This window comes from Cinclus cinclus, chromosome 14 (assembly GCF_963662255.1).
Source record: "Cinclus cinclus chromosome 14, bCinCin1.1, whole genome shotgun sequence".
Lineage (NCBI taxonomy): Eukaryota > Metazoa > Chordata > Aves > Passeriformes > Cinclidae > Cinclus > Cinclus cinclus.
In genome coordinates, this window is record NC_085059.1 from 4,894,239 (window position 1) to 4,919,071 (window position 24,833).

General features: G+C 60.4%; 3 protein-coding genes across 4 annotated transcripts; 1 reads left to right on the forward strand and 2 right to left on the reverse strand.

The window, feature by feature from the left end:
• Nucleotides 1-67: 67 nt before the first annotated feature.
• On the reverse strand, nucleotides 68-2,748 carry LOC134049670 (proteinase-activated receptor 3-like). The gene is made up of 2 exons (XM_062502253.1): nucleotides 2,561-2,748; nucleotides 68-1,360 (listed from the first exon to the last, which is right to left on the reverse strand). Exons 1-2 carry the CDS (start codon nucleotides 2,655-2,657, stop codon nucleotides 297-299), a joined length of 1,161 nt encoding a protein of 386 aa, XP_062358237.1. The 5' UTR covers nucleotides 2,658-2,748; the 3' UTR covers nucleotides 68-296.
• Nucleotides 2,749-5,183: 2,435 nt separating this feature from the next.
• On the forward strand, nucleotides 5,184-10,480 carry FCHSD1 (FCH and double SH3 domains 1). The gene is given in 20 exon segments (XM_062502156.1): nucleotides 5,184-5,346; nucleotides 5,568-5,665; nucleotides 5,979-6,024; nucleotides 6,859-6,932; nucleotides 7,166-7,310; nucleotides 7,387-7,523; nucleotides 7,598-7,661; nucleotides 7,756-7,884; nucleotides 8,001-8,123; nucleotides 8,204-8,312; nucleotides 8,315-8,356; nucleotides 8,359-8,480; nucleotides 8,585-8,689; nucleotides 8,862-9,092; nucleotides 9,179-9,262; nucleotides 9,373-9,529; nucleotides 9,612-9,817; nucleotides 9,944-10,040; nucleotides 10,114-10,181; nucleotides 10,341-10,480. Coding segments are annotated over 20 exon segments (2,124 nt in total). The 5' UTR covers nucleotides 5,184-5,325; the 3' UTR covers nucleotides 10,407-10,480.
• A 305-nt stretch (nucleotides 10,481-10,785) lies between these two features.
• RELL2 (RELT like 2) lies at nucleotides 10,786-24,175 on the reverse strand. Of its 2 annotated transcripts, none has more exons than XM_062502160.1 (8): nucleotides 23,661-24,175; nucleotides 20,343-20,556; nucleotides 18,658-18,717; nucleotides 18,506-18,578; nucleotides 18,037-18,225; nucleotides 13,177-13,747; nucleotides 11,708-11,741; nucleotides 10,786-11,479 (listed from the first exon to the last, which is right to left on the reverse strand). In XM_062502160.1, exons 1-7 carry the CDS (start codon nucleotides 23,709-23,711, stop codon nucleotides 11,709-11,711), a joined length of 1,191 nt encoding a protein of 396 aa, XP_062358144.1. In that variant the 5' UTR covers nucleotides 23,712-24,175; the 3' UTR covers nucleotides 10,786-11,479; nucleotide 11,708. The 2 variants fall into 2 exon arrangements, with proteins under 2 accessions (XP_062358144.1, XP_062358143.1); XM_062502159.1 differs by having other exon boundaries at nucleotides 18,658-18,723.
• Between the last annotated feature and the right edge of the window lie 658 nt (nucleotides 24,176-24,833).

Below are 24,833 nucleotides of genomic sequence, written 5' to 3' on the forward strand. Positions count from 1 at the left end.
CGATGGAGGGCAGCCCTTCCTCAGCAAGGGTGTTTTTACCTGTTCCTGCCACCAGCAGGGAGAAATAAAGGTTTATTTGTACTCTGGAGGGTTTGGTCATTGCAGGAGGAGCGGTGAGGGATGCCAGGGTCTGGCGGGGGGGGGACAGCAGGGTGCCAGGCACCCACCTGGGGGTCCTATGGGATTGGGCAGTGCCAGTGTCATCTGGGAAGCAAAAGTGAGGCAAAATCCTCACGAACCTCAGATCCAGGATTTTTTGCCCAAGTCCATTACCAGTCCTTCGTGGTGGGCACACTTCAGGCTCCCCCATCCCCGGGACAGGGAGACACACCTTGGCAGCCCTGGCTCTGCTCGCTGGACCTCAGGGGCAGGGCTGTCTTCTCCGTGGACCTCCCCGACGAGGCCTCGAGCCCCCGCAAGCAGCGGCCTCCTGCATCCCGGACCCAGCCCCGAAAATCCTGGGAGACGTAGAAGTAGATGAAGGGATCGAAGCAGTTGTTGCAGGCGCTGAGCACCAGGGCCAGGGCGTAGGAGACGTAGGTGCTGTTGTTGCACCCCGTGGGCTCCAGCAGGTAGTGGATGAAGAGCAGCACGTTGCTGGGCGTGAAGCAGAGGATGAAGACCAGGAAGACCAGGGCCAGGACACGCACCACGTGCCCGTAGCTCCCTCCCTTGGCCAGCAGCCGTGCCAGGATGCAGCTGTAGGAGATGGTCATGAGCACAAAGGGCAGGCCAAAGCCCAGCCCCACCAGGCACAGGAAATAGTAGCCAAAGAACTTTTGGGTCTCCTTTTCTAGCACATCGTGGCACGTGGTGATGTTCAGGCTGGAGATATCGTGTGTGTGGGAGCGCAAAAGCAGAGGGCTCATGCCCAGCCCCACCACCAGCCAGATGCCCACACAGATGCCCACCTTGCCCCTCGCCCAGTTGGAGCCCTTCCACAGGAACGGGTGTGCCACCGAGATGTAGCGCTCCAGGCCGATGCAGGTGAGGAAGAGGATGGAGCTGTACATGTTCCCGTAGAAGAAGGCCACCATGGCACGGCACAGGTAGTCCCCAAAGAGCCAGTGGTTGCCCAGGAGGTGGTAGGAGATCTTGAAGGGCAGGAGGAGGACAAAGAGCAGGTCAGCCATGGCCAGGTTGAGCAGGAAGATGGTGCTGGAGCATCTCCTGAAGTTGATGGCCAGGACCCAGCAGGCCAGAGCGTTGGCTGGCAGCCCCACCAGCAGGACCACGGAGTAGAGGGCAGGCAGGAGGTGGGTGCTGAGGGTGCTGTTGAGAAAATCCTCCTCAGAGGCCTCAGAGCAAACGCTCTTCTCCTGGGGAGTGAGGCGGATCAGGGATCGCCCTCTGCCCAACCCTGCAGGGACACAAGACATGGCAGGAGCTGTCACCCCTCCCTGCAGAACCACCACTGAACACAGGAGGTGGCATCTCCCTGTCCCCTCCCTTTCCAGCACCCTACAACTTCTCAAAAAGTGGTTGTAGCCAGGTGGAGGTCAGTCTCTCCAGGCAGCACTGACAGAACCAGAGGACACAGACTTCAGCTGCACCAAGGGAAATATAGGTTGGATATTAGGAAAAAGATCTTTTTACATAAAGGATGATAAAGTATTGGAATGGTTTGCCCAAGGAGGTGGTGGAGTCACCATCCCTGGACGTGTTTAAAAAAGGCTGGATGTGGCACTCAGTGCCATGGTGTAGTTGAGGTGCTGGGCTGGGTTGGACTCGATGATCTCAGAGGTCTCTTCCAACCTGGTGATTCTGTGATCCTGCTGCCCTCACCCTGCAGAGCTGTGCCATCCCCTGTGCCAGCCACCAGCTCAGCAGTGCCAGCCCTGCTGGGTGCCCTGCTCTGAGCCCAGACAGGCTCTGCTCCCACATCCCTGGTGCTGCTGGTGGATGTCTCTTGTTCTACCCAGCCCAGCACGAGGGGCTCAGGGGGGGCAGATGGGAAACCCACAGCAGCACAGGGTTGGGATAGTGCTGGCCATGTCCTCAGCTCAGCTCCCCACCACAGCCACAGACATCTCCTCATCCTCCTGCAGCTGGGGATTTTTCACTGCGTGTGAGGAAGAAAAGTGACAAACAGAACAGGAAAGCCCCTGAGAGGAACAACTCAGGATCAAATCCCTTTTCTGGCTTGCTCAAAAAAAAACAAAACAGAAAAAAAAAAAAAAAACAGGCAGGCTCTGCAAGTCACCCCCAGCTCCAGAATTTCTATCCTGATGGTCTCCAGAACACCCTGCCCTGAGGGCTTTGGTCGCATCCCACAGGTCTCCCACAACCTCTGCCCCCTCTCCACATCCAGGGGATGGAAAATTCAGGTTACGAGAGCAGTAATCTGAATTTTGCTGCAAAAAGGGGAAATGCTGGCTGGATTTCAGGTCTTCATTCAGATTCTCAACATAGACACTGAGGTAAGGCAGCAGAGCAGGGCCCCAAACTCTCCCCATGACACCCAGCCACTGCGTCCAAGAGTCATGGGATGTGATATTGGGGTGTCCCAGCGAGGTGTCCCTGCCCTACCCCATCACCCCAGACCCACCAAGGCACTTACCTGAAGAGGGCTGGGCAGCAGAGCCAAGCCAGGCACAGCCGAGCAGGAGGGTGACACGGGCAGCAGCAGAACCAGGTGACAGCACCAGCCAGGACATCTCTGCAGGGTGGCCGCTGTGCCAGCCGGGTCCACACAAATATCACAGAGCTGGTGAGACGACAGGACTGTCACCAGCCCCTTTCCCTGCAGGTGACCTCCCTTTGTTTCCACCACGTCACGCCAGCATCCTGCCCACAGTCCTGCGGTGTGCACAGCCACACTGAAGTGTGAGGTGACAGCCAGTTGTCACGATCGACGAGCGTCTGGGACACACCAGCAAGGGGGCAGAGATTTTCAGCTGCTGTCACAAAACCACACGCCTGGGAGGAGGAAGCGAGCGAGAGGCAGCTGGAGAACCACAGCGAGAGGATGGAGCTGCTCGTGCTTCGTCTGTGGGACAGGAAGGTGGCAGCTGGTTCCCAGCCTGGTGACGTGTGGCACTGCAGGGCACTGGGCATCCCTCCTGCCCAGCCCTACCAGGACCAGACAGCCCCAGGATGCATCTCTGGGGTCAGGTTGACAAGCTGACATGACAATGTCATGATGTACGTGGGGCCACCCGGCATTGTCCCCTTCTTGTCTCCAGAGTGGGCAGCTGGGTGGTCTCTGCCGATTTTCACAGCTAAGAAGGGGAATAACAGAGCCAGTGTCACACCCCCAGCCCAGCCTTGTGGATTGTCACACAGCAGGGGGACCAGGACATGTGCAGCCAACCCCACAATTGTCATGGGAGGAGAAAGAAGGGGATGAATGGGACAGTGGGGAAAGCCACAAGCTGTGCAGGACACACAGAGAAAAACACGGACATAAAGAAAAGCGAGAGATGAAGGGGATGGGAGAGGTTTGGGAGGGGGACAGAGGGACAGGAGGGACAGGCAGGGACTGGTTGGGGCCCCCTCATGATTCCAGGTGGCCCCTACTGAATGCCACTGCTCAGCTCTGTGCCCGTGTCCCCATGGCAGGGTCCTGCCAAGCCAGCGGCTCTGTGTCCTCCATGTAATGTGGGATCCCACACGTCTCTGTGCTGGGGGGTGTCCCCTCAGTGTCCCACATGTCCCTTCATACCAGGACCAGTACCCCAGCATCCCATGTGTCACCACATGCTGGGACCAGTGTCCTGTGCATCCTCATGCACAAAGACTTGGGCCCCAGTGATCCCGGTTCTGTGTGCCCCAGTACTCCCCATGTCCCCATGTCCCCCGCCCAAGGGCAGTGCTCCCCATCACCCCACGTCCCTGTGTCCCATATCCCTGGGTCCCACATTCCTGTCTCCCCATTGCCATGTCCCCATGTCCCTATGTCACATATCCCTGTCGCACGTCCCTGTCTTCCCACATCCCCATGTCCCCGTGTCCTTCCCTCTCATATCCCTGTCTCCCCTTGTCCCTGTATTCCTGTCCCTGTTCCCCAGTCCCCATGCCACCCTGTCCCCCGTACTCCCGTGTCACGCTGTCCCCCCATGCCCCCATGTCCCCCGCCCCATGTCCCCCATCCCCCTGTCCTCTGTCCCCCTGTCCCCCTATCCCCCTATCCCACTCTCCCCTTATCCCCTATCCCCCTATCCACCCATCCCCCGTCCCCTATCCCTCTGTCCCCCTATCCCTCTCTCCCCCATCACCCTCTCCCCTTATCCCCCTGTCCCCCTGTCCCCACCCCTGTCCCCCGTCCCCCATCCCCCTATCCCCCATACCCCTATCTCACTACTCCCCTATCCTGCTATCCCCCTCTCCCCCTATCCCCCTATCCACTCATCCCTCTGTCCCCCTGTCCCCTATCCCCCTCTCTCCCTATACCACTCTCCCGATGTCCCCCTGTCCCCTGTCCTCCTGTCCCCTGTCCCCCTGTCCCCTATCCCCTATCCCCTGTCCCCTGTCCCCCTCTCCCCCTATCCCCCTATCCACTCATCCCCCTGTCCCCCTGTCCCCTATCCCCCTCTCTCCCTATACCACTCTCCCGATGTCCCCCTGTCCCCTGTCCTCCTGTCCCCTGTCCCCCTGTCCCCTATCCTCTATCCCCCTATCCCCCTGTACCCTATCCCCCTGTCCCCTATCCCCTATCCCCTATCCCCTGTCCCCCTGTCCCCCTGTCCCCTATCCCCTATCCCCTGTCCCCCTGTCCCCCTGTCCCCCTGTCCCCTATCCCCTATCCCCTGTCCCCCTGTCCCCTATCCCCTATCCCCTATTCCCTATCCCCTGTCCCCCTGTCCCCCTGTCCCCCTGTCCCCTGTCCCCCTGTACCCTATCCCCCTGTCCCCTATCCCCTATCCCCTATCCCCTATCCCCTGTCCCCCTGTTGTCCCCCTGTCCCCCTGTCCCCCTGTCCCCTATCCCTCCTCCCACATGTGCAGCATCGACCACCAGGCGGCGCTGCAGCCCCGAGGGGCGGGGCTTTGCCTGGTGCAGTGGGCGTGGTTTCCTACCGACTTGTCAAAGGGGCGGGGTTATCGTGGGGGCGTGGTCTGGGGCGCGTCCGCCTGTGCGTTGTGGGCGGGGCCTGGCGGGGCAGGGCTCGCCTTTGGGGCGTGGTTTGACCGTGGGGGCGTGGTCTGTGGGGGCGGGGCGAGCCCGGCCCGGCAGTTCCGGGCTCCCCACACGCGGGTCGGGGCGGCGGCGATCGGGGACCGGCACAGGGATCGGGACCGGCACAGGGATCGGGACCAGCACAGGGATCGGGATCGGCACCGGCACCGGCACCGGCACCGGCACCGGCACCGGGGCAGCGCAGCGATGCAGCCGCCGCCGCGCAAGGTGAGCGCGGGTTCGGGCCGGGCCACGGGGCGGGTCACCAGGACCGGGTCCTCCCTCCTGCTGCCGCGACCGACACTCGACCCCGGTGGAGCCTCATGGGGCTGGGGAAGCGAGGCCGCGTTTGGGTGGCACTCAGGAGTGGGGGTACCCGGCCGGGGGGGCAGCGCATCCCCGCAGCGCATCCCCGCCGGTACCCGGGGCTGAGCGGGACCATCCCGCAGGTGAAGCTCACCCAGGAGCTGCGGGTCCATCTCCTGGAGCAGCTGTCGGGCCTGCAGAGCAAACAGCAGCGGGACGCCGAGCTGCTGGAGGACATCAGGTAGGGACAACACGTGTGACACCCGGGTCGAGCTCGTCCCATGTGTGTGCGTCCCCGAGCTGAGATGAAACAGCTCATCCCATATGTGTGTGTGTGTCCCCAGAGTGGGACCAGGCAGCTCGATGCACTGGCCAGGGGCCAGGGACGGCTCACCTTGAGCCTGTCACCTCGAGGTCATGGGCTCCATCAGTCACTGGGATGGCCTGATGGGGACAGGATGGTGGCAGGGGTTGATGGTAAGGGGGTGATGGCAGGGGGATGGCTCATCCCTGCCCCTCTCTGTGTGTCCTCTCTGTGTCCCCTCTCCCCCCAGGTCCTACAGCAAGCAGAGGGCCACCATTGACAGGGAGTATGGGCAGGTAAGGAGATGCCACGGGATTCAGGATCAGTGTCCCGGGCAGACCGAGGCCCCGCCCTGCCTGCCTGGGGCAGGAACTGGGTACGGCCCCACACAGGCAATGGGCAGCTCGGAAATTACCCAAGCGTGGCTGCTCCGTGCTGGCCCTGGAGGGTGGTGGCAGATGGTTCATCCTGCCAGGAGGACTCTGACCATTCCAGCACCCGCTGGGGGCTCTGCTGAGCACAGCATGGCCCAAACCTTGGGTGTTTTGAGAGCCTGGAGGGAAAACCTTTTTGGGGGAGGAAACCACTAGGCTCTGCTGTCTGCTGGGTCATCACAGGGCGCTGCTCTGAAATGTCAGTTTGGTTTTGATGTGAGATGGCCCTGCAGCATCCGTTGGGGACATACTGCAGCAGAATTGTGTCCCCCCTTCCTGCAGCTGGCCATGGTGTCATTCCCCTCCCTCACTGGGAGTCCCCTCCCCTCCCAGGCTGGGGGTCACCATCACCTCAGGGTTGGGGTCTTGCTATGCTTGGCTTTGCTGGGGCTCCTCTTCTCTGTAGCCAGTGTCTGTCACTGATGTCCCCTTGCAGGTCCTCTGTCCCTAAAGCCACAGCAGGAGGGTCCTTTCATTGTGGTGGCCGCCCCCCAAAGAGGTTTTCTCATAGGGAGCATGATGGGATTCCTGCTGACACTGAGCCACGGGGATGTGTGTGTGTCTCTGCTCTGGGGGGACACGTGTGTCCCCAGGTCCATGGGGTGGGCAGCCGGGGTGGGAGAGCCCAGATTTGGGGGTGTGGTGGGTTCTGGAGTGCTCGGCAGGGTCGGGGAGTGATGCCAGGTCCGTCCGCAGGCTCTGCAGAGGCTGGCGAGCCAGTTTGTGAAGAGAGACTGGCAGCGAGGACGTGGCGAGGCCGGTGACTCCAGGTGGGCTGGGGGCAGGGACAGGGCTGGGGACGAGCAGCTGGGGCTGGCTATTCCCACCCATGGCCCTCCCAGCTTGAAGAGCTGCTTAATGCCAACCAGGATTTAGGTGTCACCAGGATTTAGGGGAGGGTGAGATGTTCCAAACTCCAGCGCCCTGACAGTCCTGCTGAGCATCGCCAAAAGCTGTCGAGGGGCAGGGAGTACCCAGCCCTGCATTACCCCTGTGCCCACAGGAGCGTGGCTGCTGTGTGGAAAGGTGTCATCGAGGGGACAGCACTCGCCGGGCAGGTCCGTGTCACCTCCTCCGAGAGCTACCGCGCCCTGGCCACTGAGGCCACCCGCAGCGCCCGCCTTGCCAAGGAGAGGACACTCAAGAAGGTACCGGGGCAAGGACATGTCCCCTGTGCCCGGACAGTGGGGACAGCTGTCCCCCCCCAGCTGACGCTCCCTACAGGGCATCGAGCGGCTGCAGAAAGCGCAGGCGGAGCTGCTGGAGACGGTGAAGGAGCTGGACAAGGCGAAAAAGAAGTTCAGCCACCTCCAGCGCAGCAGTGAGGTGGCCAAGGACAAGGCGGCTGACGTGGAGGCACGGTGAGTGGGGCAGACGGGGCTGGGGGCTGCTGTAGCCGAGGGGTGGTCTCACACCCCCCTCCCATCCTCCCCAGCCTGCGGAAGAGCGACCGGCGGATATTTCACACCAAGGCCAGTCTGCAAAAGCTCAGCGCCAAGGTGAGTGGCGCGGGGGTTGGCAGGGTACCCGAGCGGGTGGAGGCGTGGAGATACGGGGCACCATCACCGAGCCTTACTGCCCACGTCCCCACAGTTCTCAGCGCGACTGGCCGAGCACTCGAGGCAGCTGGCAGGGGTGCAGAACGAGTACAGCTTCGCCCTGGTGTCTGCCTCTGCCCACCTGGAGCATTACCAGCGTGTGGAGCTGCCCGCGGCCATGCAGGTAGGAGATGCCCAGACCCATCCCCAGGGTCAGGGCTGGCTGCCCTGGGGAGGTCAGGGATGCTCCAGTGGGGGGATGTGGCAGTGCTGGGGGGGTTCCCACGCGCCTTCCCCCAGGCACTGGACGGGGACCTCTACGAGCGGCTCCGGGAGCATTTGTCGGCCGCCAGCCGGACGGAGGTGGAGACGTGCCGGGCCACCCGGGACTGGTTCCAGGGCGTTGTGGAGGCATCTGCACGGGTAACAGCACCTTCCCGTGAGCTGGGTGGGACAGGAGGGCACAGGAGAGCCCCCGGCCCCACGCCGCTCCGCTGCTGCAGGTGTGCTGGGAGCAGGACCTCCTCCTCTTCCTGCAGGACCACCCTGCCTTCTCCCTGGCACCCAAGCAGCGCTTCCAGCTTGCCGGGGTGGAGGAGGTGAGTGAAGGGGCTCGTACAGCAAGGTGGGGTCTGCCCAGCCACCCCCTTGTCACCCCATGTCCTTGCCCAGGTGTGCCTGCTGCCACCAGCAGACGACGGGGCCAGCCTGGAGAAGGAGGCGCGGCGCTGGGCCACGCGGGTGGCCCGGGACCACAAGAACAGGGCACACAGCGAGGAGGTGGGGGTTGTCCTGACTCACAGAGCACCAGAGGAGTTCAGGGAGGGGCTTTTCCAGCCCCTCACCGGCTGCCAGCACCCTCTGAGCTGTGGGTGCCCATCCAGGTGCTGCAGCGGCTGGAGGCCAGGAGGCAGCAGGGGCTGGAGGCAGAAGCAGCGGCCGTGGAGCGGCAGATGGAAGAAGCGAGGGAGAACATCCGGAAAGCGGAGGTGGGTGCTCCAGTCAGGAAGCTTGGGGTGGCTTCGAGGTCTGTCACCCCCAGGGTGAGCGATGTAGGGACAGGGAGGGGATGCTGCACTCGGGGTGTGGTGCTGGGGATGCCCCCGCGCCTGGCGCACCAGCAGAGGTGACAATGACTGTGACAATGGGTGGTGTCCCCAGGTGAGCCGAGTGAAGGCCGAGGCACGGCTGGCACTGCTGCGGGCAGCAGGGCTGGATGTGGACGCCTGGCTGGCCGGGGCCATGGTGGGGACAGGTGAGGAGGCTCCCACGGGGCTGGACCCTGCCGAGTTCGATGACTATGAGGACAGTGACGAGCCGGATGAGGATGATGAGCCTGGGCCTGCTGCTCGCACCTACCCTTACACCTGCCGGGTGATCTTTGGCTACCAGGTACTGCCCTGCCTGCCTGGCCCTCACCCTGCCTGCCCAGGGATGGCACCTCAGCCTCTCTGCAGCTTTGTCCCCATCTCCTGCAGGGCTGCCAGGCGGATGAGCTGTCCATCAGCCAGGGCGAGGAGCTGGAGATCATCGAGGATGGGGACGCAGAGGAGTGGGTGAAGGTGGGAGCAGGCTGAGCCCCCCCCCTCCATACTGGAGGACACATTTTGGAGGTCCCCAGGCTGGCCCCACTCTGGAGCCTGGGACGTTCACGTGGTTTTTGCCTCCTCAGGCTCGGAACAAGGCTGGGCAGGTTGGCTACGTCCCCGAAAAGTACCTGCTGTCCCTGGGGTGTGACTCGGGGGCTGGGCTTGGCCCCCCAGGACCCTCTGCCTTGCACCGCCAGCTCTCCAGCATCATGGCTGCTGAACTGGTGCTGGAGCCTGGAGGTGGGTGCTGGGCATCACCCCCACCCCGGGGAGGGAGACGGGATCCAGAGGGTGCTGAGCCCCCTCCCCATCCTCCCCACAGCCTGGCTGGTGCGAGCCCTGTACGACTACGAGGGGCAGAGCCCAGAGGAGCTGAGTTTCCCTGAGGGGGCCATCATCCGGGTGCTGCCCCGTGCCGCCGGTGAGGTGGACGATGGCTTCTGGACCGGAGACTTCGATGGCCGCGTCGGCGTCTTCCCCTCCTTGGTGGTGGAGGAGCTCACCGGGGCTCGCGAGGCAGCCGGGCAGGTTGGTGGCAGGAGGGTCCTTGGGTCACCCTGGCACGGGCAGCCCCCCATGGTCCATGACAAGGTGAAGACTCCCCACCATTCCCCCTTCCCACCATTCCCATCTTTCTTGGCTGTGTCTTCCCAGGAGCTGCCATCACCATCCCCTCCGCCCTTCTCCCCTCCTGGCCTCGCACCCGGGGCCAGCCTGGTCCCCAGCCCTGCTCCTGAGACAGCGCTGGGAGGTGAGTGCTGGGGGAAGCTGGGAAGGGGCTGGGGGAGCCCCAAGAGCCAGGCTGAGCTGCTGGGTCCTCCCAGGTTGCCGTCAGGATGGCACGAGCAGCGGGCAGAGCTCTCCAGACCTGGCAGCCACGCGTTTACGGCCGGTAAGTCCCTTCTCGGAGATGCTGCGACCCCAAAACCTGCCCCAGCCCTCCTGTAATGGAGCCACCCGTTTTGGGTGTTTTGAGGTGTCTGAAGAGGGATGAGTGGCTTCAGCGTGTTGGCCACTTCTCTCCCTTTCCCTCTCCTATCCTTTTCTGCAGCTCCGTGCGCCACCCCCACCGCCCGGCAGAGCCCCCGAGCCTGACCCCGAGCTTCACTTCAGCTGACCCTGTGGGCCACCCAAGCCCCCACAAAGCATTGTCCAAGCAAACCATCACAACCTGCTGTCCCAGCAGCAGGGGCTGGTGCTGCCCTATGCCTCGAGCTGGTCTCTGCAGGGGCCACATCCTGCCCAGTGCTGCTTGCAGAGTGGTCCTGCATCCCAGCACAGCAGCCAGAACCCCTTTTTTGGGGTGCCCAATGCCACAACCAGGCCCCATCTCACCCCACTCTTGCCTCTACCCTTCCTGCCTGGCATTGCCCATGCATTCCCAGCACAGCCCTGGTTCCTGGGGAACTCATCTCTGCATCCCAACAGCCCCCACAGGCAGGAGTGGGCATGGGGGGGGGGGGGGACTGTTCCAAATAAATCCGCTGGCCCTGGCGAGGGGTTCAGCAGCTTTAATGGTTGTAGCTCGTCTATGTACAGGGCGTTACACACCGAAGCTCCCGGGGCTGGCCTGGCCGGGGGCAATCCCGCCCCCAGGGCCGGGCTCCGGCCCCTCCTGTGCCTGTGGGATGGGGCTGGGAGCTTCTCTCTCCGCCTGCATCTCCCAGGGACCTGCCGGTGCAGGATTTGTGCCTGTGCCCACTCTGCGTGGCAGGGGTGCCCGGCTGGGGTGGGGTGTGGGGGGGAGCTGTGCTCTGTGCTGAACGTGCCGGGTGGGTCTGGGGGTGCTCCCCACCGCCCCGGGGTGGGAGAGGGGGGCTCAAATCGCTCCCTCCATCCCTGCCCCTCGCCATGGCCCCCTCGCATCCTTGCCCCGGAGCTGGGGGGCCGCGGGGGCAGCGGGCTCTGGATGCTGCCCTGCCCCTGCCACGCCCGAAGGTCCCTCGGGGGGGTGTCCGGTGACCTCGGGGAGGGTGCGCTGGGTGGGACTCGGGTACCTATTGCCAATGGGATGAAGGCTGGCGCCGAGCGCGGTTGTCGGTGCCGCTGGCGCGTCGCTCCGGCCATGCCAAGCGCGTAGCTGCCCACCCGGGGCCGGGCACGGCTGCCCCACGGCAGAGCCCCCCCAGCCCCGAGGGTTCCGGGGGCTGCGCGCCTCCCGTCCACGCTCCGGCCGGGAGCGGAGAGGAGCTGTGGGGAGAGAGGCAGGACATTGTCTCCGCAGCGGTGGCACCTCCCCACCGCCCGCAGGTGGCATTTCCCGGAGTCACTGCCTGTGCACTTCCCGACCCCCTGGAGAAAGGCTTCATCCTCTCTCCATCTCCAAGCTAAGAGCCACCAAGGCAGGGACACTGATGGTGCCCTGCCACCCCTCCCACCCCAGACATTGTCTCAGGGGACAAGGGGACAAGCACTCACGTCACACACGATCCTGCTCCGTGGCACTGGGCTCCTGTGGGATGGAGGAGGGATGTCAGCACTCCCCTGGGAAAGGGGTGCTGGGCTAGGGGTCCCCCACGGAGTCTCCAGGAGTGACTACAGCCCAGGCACCATCTCTGCCCTCCCCATCACCTGCAGGATGTGATGAGCAGCAGCCAACACCCCTCGTGGTGGCTCTGACTGTGACTAAGGGGATGGGGGAGGGTACAAATGGCACCAGGGTTTGGTGACAAACATCCCAACACCATTCTCCTGGGACCCCAAGTCCTGGAGCACCCCAACACCACATGCAGCATCCAGGGCAGAAGCCTGGCACTATGCAGGGGACAGACATCACCATGTGCCTCGGCTTGGCCTGCACGTCACTGCTTCCCCAGGGATCACAGGGGATCACCCAAGGTTCACTGGGTCACAGCAGGACCTGTCACCACTTCCCCAGGTCTCTGGGGAAGGGCTGCAGCCCATCAGCTCCATCCTGCTTCTCCATAAAGCAGCTCAAACCTTCCAGCCTGGTCACCAAAGAGGGAAACAGTGGGATCCTGCTTTGTCCTTATCCAGCATCTAACCAGGCACCTCTCCCAGGCCTCTCCCGTGCTGACCTAGTCCTGCCCCATGCCACCCCCTGCCAGGAGCTGCTGGCATGTGCATGGGCCATGCCCAGCCCGTGGAGCTCCTGCACAACCAGCCCCAGGGGCTCTCCTGGCTTTGAAGCATGCCAGGAATTTTACCCAGGCATTTGGCTTCCTTTTTCTTCCAGTCCTGCCCTGTTGCTGGTTTTGTGAGGCAAGTCAAGGCCAGCTCTTGAGGCTCTTGGCATTACACATGGGGTGTCTTCCAGCCCCCTTCCATAAAAATCACCTTTTCCAGCTGCAGAACCATGCATGAGTGTGTGACCCTGTGAGTAAAATGCTGAGTGTCTGAACCATCACTACCAGCCTCGTTTGCTCTCAGGTAACAGCACTGAGGCAATTCCAGGGAGAAAATCCCCTGGAGCTTTCTAACCCCTCCAGCAAGGTGGTTGGGTGGGATATTGGGAGATACCATGTTGCTGGGAGCTCCAGGCAGGATGGACTTTCCTCCTCTCCCAGCACAGCTCCTCAAGACTGGGAAAAACAGCCAAGAAATGACCACTTAGCTTCCCCATTTCCTGGCCTTCAGGGCAAGAAAGGCTCCTGGAGAAATCTGCCCCTGCCTGTTCCCTACTGGCCACATTGGACCTCACTGCGGTGACGGTTTGGGAGACACCACGTGCAGCAGTGGAGCTCTCCAGGTCAAAATCCCAATGGATGTTCCCAAAGAGCTTCTCCACAAAGGAAAAGGAGCAACCAGCAGCAGGTCTGAAGCAGGGTGGAACCTGTCCCAGTCACTCCACCACCTCAGACCCTGGAAAATGGGTAGGAAATCCAGCCCAGGGGGCCACACGGGGACGAGGAAGAGGAGGAACATACCTGCTGCCTCCCGTCCTCCCCTCCAGACTGTTTCCTGCTGCTGTCGTCTCTTCCCAGCTCATCAGCCTGCTCCTGCAGACTCAGGCTCCCGTGAATATCCGACACTTCATCTGCCGACTCCAGTCCGATCTCCTCCAGGCAGATACCGGCTCCTTCCCTCGCCAGCTCTCCTGGGATGTTGGGACTCGACGCTCCCAGCGCTGGCATGCTCATGAGCCTCCGCTGGCGGCCCGAGCTGCCGGGAGCAGAGCCAGCATCCTGCAGGGACCCCGCCGGACCGGACCCCCCGCCCGCCCGCCGGCTGTCACGGGTGCCGGAGCTGGCCGGTGTGTTCACAGCCGGGATGGCAGACAGGCTTTGCTCGATGCTTCTGCTACTCTGGGTGCCCGTCTGGATGGCTCCGTTCTGCAGGCCGCCCATGGGGACAGTCCCGTTGAGAGCCCGTTCCCGCTGGAGCCTCTCGCTGCTGCGCTCCAGCTCCTCCGTGCTCGGCTGCCGGCTGCCGCCGGGCAGGGCTCCGTCCTGCTGCTCCTGCACGGGTGGCTTCTTCCCGATGTGTGTGACGCGGAACCTGGAATGGGGACAGGACAGAGCGGTCTTTTCCGCGCTGTCTTTCCCCTGCAGGAGTCCCTGTACCTCCAGCCCTGGATCTCCTCTCTTTGCTGTGATCTCTAACCTTTCAGACCCATTCAAGCCATGCCCCCAAACTCAATATTCCCTTCGCTTTGAGCAGAACAAAGAGAAAGAGAAGGATGGAAAGCTCAATCCAGAGCTTGTCCTCCCAGCAGCAAGATAGATCTCAGCTCTTGGAAATGCTCTGAGACAACCTGGATGACAGCGTGCCCTAAGGGAAGGCAGGGACAGGTTTTTTCAGTGATTTGGATACGGGGATCAAAGGCTGAAGGAGTTAAAATCTGCTAAAATCTGCCCGAGTACGTTTTGCACCATCCCCTGGAGGGCTGGAGGGTACATGAGTGGTTCACCAAGGTTCCACCATGACAAGGTAACAGCTCAGAGCTCCTGGGTGGGCATGAGAAAAGAAATGCAGAAATGGCTCTGACACCCTCAAAGGGTGGGTTAATAATCAGGGATGATGCAACATTGCACGTGGGGAGAAGAGGGGAGTTAGGGATCACAGACTCATGGAATGACTTGGGTTGGAAGGAAGTCCTAAAAGATCATCCAGTCCCACCTCCTGCCACGGGTAGGGACAACTTCCCCTCAACCTGGCTGCTCCAAGCCCTGTTCAGACTGGCCTTGGACACTTCCAGGGATCCAGGGGCAGACACAGCTTCTCTGGGCACCCTGTGCCAGGGCCTCACCACCAATGTCTTTCCAATGTCCTTTCTAACCCTGCCTGCTGGCAGCAGGGTGCCATTCCCCCTTGCCCTTGTCCCAAGTCCCTCTCCAGCTCTCTTGGAGCCCCTCTAGGCACTAGAAGGGGCTCTAAAGTCTCCTTGGAGCTTTCTCCTCTCCCAGTTCCCTCAGCCTGGGTGAGGTGTCAGCAAAGCCTGAAAGTCTGAATTGCGATTGAGCTGATGGTGGCACATTGTGACTCCTCCTCAGCAGTGCTGCAAGCTGCTGCTGGACCAGCAGACAGGAAATCTCCTCCATGGTGAGCTGTGTCCACCGGCCAGAGACCTCATGCAGCCCATGCTCAGCCACATGGATTGCACACGGAAAAGCCAAAGGCCTGGCTCTGCTGAGGTTCAGCTGCAAGTCAGCGGCAGGGCAAAGCACAATTTCAGAAAGTTCAAGTACTGCTGGTGGGGGAAGGAGAGCAAGACCCAAAGGTCAAGCATGTGGCAGCGCTGCTGTTCCAAAGGAAAAAGCAGAGAGTCCAGAAGATAAGAACAGATGCCAGGTGAGTTGGCAGAGATGAAAGAACCCAGGCTGTGGACAGCACCAAGCCCTCAGCAGGGTCAGAAAGCTGCTCAGGATTGGCAAGGTCGAGATGAGAAATGCTCCAGCTCCGGAGAAGGTTCCCACAGGACTGCTCAGGTCAGGCCAAGCAGCAGCAAATGTGACCTTTCAGGTCTGTCCAGATATTTGGAGATAAGACACCAGCACTGCAATTTGGGGAGGCCAAAGGATGTTCTGGTCCTGAAGAGGGACAGGAAGGAGACACAAGTGACAGGATCATTTCTTGGTAATGCCATTGAGCAATGTCATGGAAGGGTCAGGAGTGGATTGAGAGAGCAGGAAGGGATTGGACTGGAGAGGGCACAAGAGGTAATGTAGCCAGATTCTGGCTGGTGAGGGAAACTCAGGCAGAGGAGCCCTGGCTGCCTCATCAGCATCCCTGGGGATTTTGTATTCAGTGGGACGTGGCACACTCTGGCTGATGGGGCTGAGGACAGGGGTCAGACACAGATGTTTTATGGACAAACTCTGCCACTGACTATGACTGGTCGAGGGAAAGCGCTGAGCTAAGTGGTAAATCATCCTATACCACACATAACCCTGATTGCTGCAGAGGTTTGCAACAATTTAGGTGCACAAAGCCCTCAGGAGGTCTCCAGTCAAGACCATATCTTCAGTCCTGCTCATGTCTGGGCCCCCTCCCACCCCCAAGCACTTTGCCCAGAGCCCTGTCCAGTCAGATTTGGGAAATCTTCAGGGATGGAGATTCTTGCACTCTTCGGGGCCCTGTTGAGGGCTGCACCATTCTCATGGCAGAACAGTTTTTCCTCGCATCTTTTCTGGATTTCTCTTGTAACTCGTGGCCACTGCCTCTTGCCCTTCCCAGTGCATCTCTAAGGAGAATCGTGTTCCATCTTCATTTAAATTCCATCCACCCTTTGGGAAGTGTTAGAGGGCAATTGGATCATCCTTTTCTAATTCTCCAGGCTTAAAAAGCCTTCTCAGATGCCCCAAACTCCATCCTGGATCTCGTGGACCTCCACAGCTCCCCTCCTTTCCACTCCTCAGGGTAGAGCCTGTGCCTATCAGAACCAGGGCTCATTCCATGTAGGAGCGTGCTGGACTCTCAACCACTGCATTCAAGGCAAAAACAATACCAAAAATAAAGGAGAACAAGACCTGAGGGTGTGTCCTTAACTCTAGAGGAGGGTTAAAGAAGCCCTGTTTTGTAGGGTCAGTGTTGAGTCAAAGAATTTCGAGATATTTGTCATAAATAAGACACAGGAAGGGCAATCCTAGAAAAGTCCTCCAGGATCTGGAGAAGAAAAGGGGTCAGCCTGGAAATAAGAAGCAGAATTTGGAGGTGGGATTGTACCTCATGTGCACATAGGTCCGTTAGCAGTCGGACCTGGTACCAAAGAGATTCAGGATTGAAAATAAGCCTTGGAGAAATGGGATGGCTGTCCTGTGGTGTGGGATATTAAGAGGGTTAAAGAGTAAAAAAACAGGAATTGAGGGAAGGTGCCTTTGGGAAAGGAGACCATCCTGTCCAGCACTCCGAGTGCTGAGAGGAGACTGGGAAGAGCACGGACAAAGGATGGGGAGGAGTGGATGGAGTTGGGCTCCAGCCAGGGAATGAATTAGTGGTGAGGACATAACTGTGCAGAGCCCTGGCTTGCTGGGCACCACCTCCAAGGACAGCAATGGGCATGGGGGCAGCCAGGAGCTGGCAGTGGCCACAAGATATGATCCCAGCTGCAATTCGGCCTGGGGAGGTCCAGCAGGTCTCTCTGCTTCTCCAGCTCCCCTGAAAGCCCCAGCTCACCTCCCTGCTGAGGCTCCTGCCCGTGATGGTGGAAAAATCTACAGGATAGGACAGAAAGAATGGCTTCCCACTGCCAGAGGGCAGGGATGGATGGGATATTGAGGAGGAATTGTTCCCTGGGAGGGCACTGAGGCCCTGGCACAGGTTGCCCAGAGAAGCTGTAGCTGCCCCTGGATCCCTGGAAGTGTCCAAGGCCAGCTTGGAGAACTCTGGGATGGCGGGAGATGTCCCTGCCATGGCAGAGAGGGGAATGAGATGAACTTTGAGGTCCTTTCCAACCCATGATTCCAATGCCACTGTGGCTCAGCAGTCCCATGAAAGGACTGTCTCTCTGGACCACAACATGCAGTTTCCTCAAGGCTCAAGCCCTGAACGAAGACCTTGTGCACAGCTTGAGCATGACAGAGCTTTGTGTCTCACCACGATGGCCATGCAGGGACCAGAGGTTCCTTGTCACCCTGCCCCAGGTGTCACCACAGCCAGTGGGAGCCAAGCCCAGCAAGACTTTGCCAACCCTTTCTGCTGGGGAATGGGGCAGCCCGGGTGAGCCCACAGACTGTTCTACAGGTTAGTGACTACACAGAGACCACAGGAAGCTCCGGAAGTCCCCTGAGGTGAAACCAGGTGGGGACTGGAAAGCGTTTATGGGAAGTATCAGGAACACTCCCCTCTTCTTACATCGCTGCTGTGTCATCTAATTACAGACATCGTCAGAGGCAGCGACCTGGAGCAGCACAGCCCCTTTCATTCTGAGTAGGTGCTGGCTTGTACAGAGGCTGGCTGTCCCCTCTGTCCCCCCTAATGAGGTCCCTAAAGCCCCCCAGTTGGGCAGCAAGGGCCCAGCTTGCACCGAGCTGGGACAGTGGGCTCTGAAAGGACACGGACATGGGGCTGTGCCCAGCACTGACTCAGCAGGAAAACCCAGCTTGAGTCACCTTCCCGGGGAAGGAGGGAAGCCACCGGTGCATCACAGCCTGCCACATACCACAGGCATTTCCAGGTGCAGGACCCACCTGGGTCCTCAGGAGCTCTAGCTGCAGAGCTGCTGCTTAATGCAGAGCAGCAAGAGGGAACCTCGGGCAAGCAGGGAAGGGGGAAGGAACAGGAGGGCTGAGGAGAGCCCATGGTGCTCATTCCAGCAGGGAAATGTCTGGAAAAGCTCCTTTGGGTACCTGCCCACTGAGAAGACAGTGGTCTCTCCAGGAAGCATCCTGCTTTTGCCCTCCTTGGACCGGCCCTGGCGCTGCAGCGGGTGCCTCTTCCTCCTGCTGCAGTGGATGCAGGGGGCCTGCGTGGAGCCCAGGTGCACCGTGTGGTGGTGAGGGGGGCCCCCGTCCTGGCTGCTGCTGTGGGGACAAAGGCTGCAACAGAAGGACATGACAGGTTGTGTCACATCAGAGAGACGTCCCCACCCTGGTGCAGCCCCACTGCAGCAAGCCCTGGCTCTGAGGGGGACCTCTGCTAGGGACAGGAATGAGGAAGAGCAGGAAGAGCTGTTCTACTTGGCAGTGAGGTGAAGCACTCCTCAAAACCCTCAGGAGAGCAGGACTCCCCCGTTAAGAAGATGCTTTGTGGGAGCTGGAAAGGGGCTGCTTGTCCCTCACCCCGCAGCAGCCACAAGCTGCTATGAGCTTCCCTTACCTGGGCACTGGCACTGGCACTGGTATGTCCCCTTCATTTTCCCCCAACATCTCCTTGAGGGCCTCCACGTTTGCTGAAGAGAGAAGGAAAAATGGGAATGCGTCAGCCAAAGTGGTCTGCACGGCTCTGGGCTGGCCCACAGAAACACTCACCTTGGTTTTGGATGATGCACCTCACAATCTTCTCCACAGTGTCGTCATTCTTCTCGTCCTCTTCATCTGAAAAGAGACAACATGGCACTGAGGGATTTGGGGACTCTGCTCACTCATCCCTTCCCAGGAGCAGCTCCATCAGCAGAGTAGGAGTTGGAGAAGCCTCGTGTCCCCTGCCACACCAGGAAGCCACTGGGGAACACCAGATACCTCATCCTGGAAAGGAAAGGGCTGAGCCAGCAGCTGTGTGTGCAGGGAGAGGGGGTTGTGGTGCTCCTTCAGAAAAGGGGAGCATCTGGAGAAAAATTTCCAAAAACTCAAAGAGGAGGGTCCTTGTCCAGCCCTGGAGGCCCTGGCTGCAGGGTGCTGCAAGTGCTCAAGGCTCCAAGGGTAAACAGGACACGTGCACAGAAAATAAACCCTCTGGGACCCACTAAACACAGAAATGGGGAACACACAATGACACAGAGAGCCCCAGAGCTGCCCACTATTAAAAGCTGAAAGACTCTTTCTGAGGAATCTTGATGGGTGCCTGCTCTGCTGTGGAATTCATCCACAGCATTCACCTCAACCTGCTTCCAGCCACTGTTGGAGGCAGGAGGCCTGGATGGATGGACCTCCAGCCTGGTCAGCAGTGGGAGTTGTTCCTGGAAGCAGGCTGGAGTTGTGGTCCGGCAGGTAGCTGCCTCAAAGACTCAAGGGCTGCTACCATGGTCTTGGAAGCCCATGGAGATGCTTCCCTGGGCTGTGGCGTCTCCAGAAGTCAAAGCCCATCCAGGAAGGTTCTGACACTGTCTCCATATCATGTACAGCCAAGACATTAAAACCAGAGAAGCACATCCATGGATACGTGGAAGCTCTGGCTGCATCCGTGGCTGAGCCGGAGGAGCCGCGTTTCCCTCCTGAGCACAGGCAGCGGCAGCAGGAGGTGCTGATCCTCCCCAGCACTGCCGATGGGAGCTGAAGGAGTTCTGGAGCACCATGTGGCTGTTCCCAGCCTGGGAAGCAGCTGAAGGAACGTGTGTTCCCCACTTCAGCAGAGACTCGGGAAACCACCGAATGACAGAGCTCGCTTGGGCCAGGCACCCACGCTTGATGCGGCAGCGACTTCCCAATCCAACCACCCCAGAACAACTTGCAGCGATGTAAAAAATTCCCTACAGGTCCCTTCCCCTTCTAGCAACACCCCTGTTTCTCTGGTCTGCATGAACACAGCAGGGACTAGAAGAAGACATGGCCAATAGCCAACACCAGCTGGCTCCCTGCTAGACATCTTAATGCCCAAGGGGCAGAGGGACAGCTCATGCTCCAGCTGGGAGAGGTTTTCCTTCAGGGAACAGGGATTGTGATTGAGATGCTGGGGATTCAGCAAGTCCTGGATGTTCATCAGAATTACCTTTTGGTGATAACACTGCTTTGGGAAGGGCCAGGCACTGGTTCCCACCTCCCTGTCACCTCCAGATGTTGTCAGCTCGTGGATCAGAGGGATCCCTGGCCTTCACATTCCTGATCCCCAGGGAACATGGTGCTGCTCCCACCTCCCCAGCCCTTTTTCCCAACCCAGCCACACATGACAGGTAACCCTCCCAGCCCCATGTCACATCCCAGAAGGGTGGATGAGGAGCACCAGCCCACACCAGGCAAAAAGCCAAGCCCCCACCCAGCCCCCATCCCCCAGCACTCACCATCCTGGAGCTCCTCCACCCCATCTTTGTCATCTGGGTCAAGCTCGTCCCGGAACGTCCGGCAGCGATAACCCTTCTTCTTCAGGACATGGCAGATCAGGAACCCCACCAGCCCCATGATGAAGAACACAAGGACGAGGAGGAAGACCACAGTAATGCCGTGCTGGGAATCTGACTCCCCATCGCTGGGATGGTGATGGTCTGACATGCGGATCTAGGAGAAGGGGGAAGGCAGAAGGTCAGAGCCCCGGCGCTCGCCCCCACCCCGTGCCCATCCTCCCCTTCCCCCTGCGGGGCAAAGGGCAGCTCCCAGCCGGGAGGATCCGGCAGGATCTCCGCAGGATTCGGCGCGGTGCGGAGGACAGGAGCGGCCGGAGGTGGCTGCTCGCTGTCTCCCAAGGACACTGCTGCCCCGCACGCCCCCGGCAAGAGGCATCCCAAGGGCAGCGGTGGCGACAGCGTCCCCGCAAGGCCCGCCGGCCCCGGGCTGCGGCGCTGCCCTGTCCCTTCCCGGCGTCTTCCCAAGGGCACCGGTGTCCCGGCCTGCCCGGGGCTCTGCGGCGGGCAGCATCCCCCGGCTCGCCCTTGTCGAAGGATGGCTGAGCATCCTCCAGCGCCGCGCCGCCCCTCCGCAGCCTTCGGTACTCACGGCCGAGGCCCGGCACCGGCACCGGCACCGGCACCGGCCGGCAGGGAGCCGCGGCAGCGGGGCTGGCGGAGGGCCGAGCCGCCGGCTGCTCCCGCATCGTTCTCCCAGCACAGCCGAGGCGGCTCCCTCCGCCCCGGCTCCCCTGGGCGCTCCCGGCTCCCTTCCCAAGGGTTCAGCGCTCGCTTTCCCACTCGCCGGCTCCGCTTCCCGGCACGGAGAAGATTCCCCCCCCTCCTGTCCCCCGGCCACGCTGCGGCGGTACCTGGGCCTGCGGTCCTCCGCAGCGCTCTCCTCTTCACCTTCACCTTCACCTTCACCTTCACCTTCACCTTCACCTGCCTCCTAGCAACCCCGCATCCCCGCGGCTGGGGACGGCGGCGAGCATCCTCCGGCCCCCGGGCCCCGGCTCCCCGCCTGCCTTCCCCGGGAAGGAGCCAGCTGCTTCTGCCTGCCGCTCTCTGCCGCTCTCTGCCACAAGAGCGGCTGCCTGTCCCGATCCCAGAAAAAAAAAAAAATCTCTCCGGAGCTGTTTCGGCGGAGGAAGGTGCGGAGAGGAGCTCGGGGAGATGCCGGAGGCTGCAGCAGGACACGCAGGAGCGCTGCTCAGGGAAGCTGCCAGCCTGCCGCCCGCCCCGGGGTGAATAACCTCACCCGCACGCGTGCCAGCCCCGAGCTCCCCTGGCACCCTCCTTTCCTTGATTTTTAGGGCACTGAGCCCTGGCGATGGGAGGGAGAAGGGTGGAAGTGAGGGCTCAGTGAGAGCAGGACTGATCACACACCAGTGTGGGGGAGGCAGAGGGGTGCAGACACCCACGCAGGGATCCCAGCACTGAGGAAATGGTGGGAAATGAGCCCCGGGAGACTCCTGTGTCTCTCTCCTTCCCAAAAAAAAAAAAAAAAAAAAAAAAAAAAAAAAGAGTGGCTACACCATTTGAAAGCTCAAGCTGTGGTGGTCCCACAACCACCTTCTCCTCTCCACCACATTATCCTCACTCTGGGAGGCTTCACCCTCCACTCCTTTGCTAAGGGAAATTAGACCTGCTCCTCTCCATCCTTCAGCCACCTGCCAGTTCTCTACCCAAACCTTGAGGAGCACAACCCTTGAAATCCCTCCCACTCCATCTCCACTGAACCAAGCACTGATCCATGCACACATTCCTCCCTGGGAATTATCCCTCTGGACTCCGTCTTGCTGTGAGATGACCTGTGACTCCTCCAGGCTCTCAGCCTGAGGGCTCCAGGTCACCACATCACAGGTGATACCCATCTGTCCTCTGTCCTGGCAGGGACACAGGCCCTAGGATGGAACATCTGTGGCAAGAACAAGACTTTTCCTCCTGCCATGGATTGCTGGGCCACAGAAGAACAAAGATCTCCAAACCCTGGACCAACAAGTTGCTACATCAGGCAATTTTCTGCTGAGGAACACCTCACAAAGCAAAACCTCAAAGGCAGTTTGCTCCTTGCCCTTGTTTGTGAGCAGAGGGGGAACTGGCAGCTCTGGGTTTCTGCAGGGCCCTGAGGGGATGCAGTCATAGTGAGCGAATTCCCGTTTTCCTCGTGCCCACGCACGCTGTCCTGCACAATAAAATCGCTTTTTCTCCTCCTGGGCGTTCCCGCCCACCCAGCGCATTGCTGCACCCTGCCCCATTCCAGCTCCCCACCCCCTTTCCCGAGTCCGGCCATGCCAGGCTGAGCAGGACTCCCCACTTGGAGGGGAGATTCCCATTTTCCCACAGCCTCTGGTGTCAAGGCATTTCCACACCCTGGGGGACACAGGGTGGCCCTGCCTGAGGACAAACCCTGGCTTTTTTGGGGTGAACCAGGATGAGGAGGGGGTTCTGTTGCTGTTAAGCTGCTCGCTCCTGGCTCTGCAGCTGGATTATCCCAGCTGTTCCTGTGCTTCTGTTCCTGATTCTTCCAAGCAGGGATCGCCTGCTCCCAGTCTCCACCCTGCTGCCACCACCTCACCTTCAGCGTCCCTGCAGGGGCTCAGTCCTTGTCCCACTGCAGGACCCCGTTAGAATTTTAATGGGCCCGCACATCACCTTGCAGGTGACCCAAGAACAACACCCTGGCTCCTGACTGCCCCAAAAGCAGCCAGCATTTGAGGTATGAATCCACACAACGGAACTCTCCCTTCCGAGCAGGCTGGCTGTGTCCATCCTGACCGGTGGGGACAGAACCCACGTGGGCTAAAGCACCACACCAAGGATTGGCTGCAGGCTGGATGCTCGTGGCATGTCCACAGTCTGGGCTCTGCATCCTTTGCTCCTCCTGACCCCATCCCAGTTCCTGTCCCGTCCTGTGCGACCGCACCAGCCAAGGCAGTGGAATCTGAGACACAGGACAATCCAGCTGGAGCTCTGGGGGAGGCAGCTGCCTTCTTTCTGCCTGCTCACCTCATCCAGCACCACCATTCCCTGCCAGTCCCTGCATCATTCCCTGCCCTTCCTTCTTTCCCAGGCCACGCTCTTGGGGCATCCCTGAATCCTGGAGGTCCTTGGAGGCTTCAGTCCCCCTCCAGGCATTGCCTGGAAACACTGACACGTTAAAAGGTGGTTTGGGAGGGAGGGGACAGAGAGGCCAAGCAGAGGCTGGTGGGACAGTGCTGTCACCTGTCACCCTGTCCCTTGGCTGGCTCTGATCCCAGCAAAATTCCACGTTACCTCTTGTCCGCATTTTTTCTGCACCTCTCCCGCAGCCATTGGAGCAAACATCACCCCACAAACGATGTGAACGTGTCCTTTTGAGGGATCAGCCACCCTGACCCCATGTGGCAGCTAAACAGGCTGGGCTGCCCAGATCCAGTCTCCTCTTGGGATCTTCGCTTCAACACTCAGGCCATAAATTGCTGTCGTGTCTGCAAAGCTGCTCTATTCCATCGTGTCAAACTGAATCCTCAGCCCTTCTTCAGCTTTTCAAACATGCCCAGCAGCTAATGGCCCTTCAGCCACAGCCTGGTTTTGCTCTCTGAGCACAAAGAGCATCTAAAAATATCCCTCCCCAACGCTTCTCTTGCTCTGCTCCAACACCCCTGAAGATGCCCGGAGCAGTTACCAGCTTCTAGAAAACACAGCTCAGCCAGCAAAGCGATCCCAGCTGGAAGCAGGGATGTGTTTCTCTCTCCTCTCCTCTCCTCTCCTCTCCTCTCCTCTCCTCTCCTCTCCTCTCCTCTCCTCTCCTCTCCTCTCCTCTCCTCTCCTCTCCTCTCCTCTCCTCTCCTCTCCTCTCCTCTCCTCTCCTCACCCCATTCGCCCAGCAGGGCACTGGGACGTGCTGCCAGAGTGGCTCCATGTCCCCAGCCAGGCGTTATCTGTTGACAGCAGCTGGTGGAGCAGGGACAGGACAATCGTCATGAGGGAGCAGCCACCCCGAGACGTCACTACTTCATGAGTTCCCAGGACAGCCGTGTTGCTCAGCACGTTTAAATCCCAGTTATTTCCCACCGTGGGTGATGGGCTAGGTGCCAGGTGACCTCTCTGAGTGTCCCCAGACACAGCTGTGCCCTGTGGGGTCACAGTGAGAGGGTCCTGGGTCTCCTTTGAAAGTGTCCCTGCCCAATCCTATCCCCTAAACCGTTGCTCCACACTGGACCTGGGATTCTACAAGGAAAGCCACCCAAGGAGCAGTGTGGAGAGGGCAGTGTCCTCGCAGGGACAGCCAGAAATGTCATTTAATACCCCCATGATTTCATCACACCTTGACATGCTGTCTCTTCCACCTGCAGCCAGCACAGCACCCAGAATTCCCTGCCATCCTATTCCTCATCCCATACAGGAGGGAAGCTCCTCTTGCTGCTTCCAAGGGGTTTCCATCCCCTGGAAATCCCAGCCTGGCAT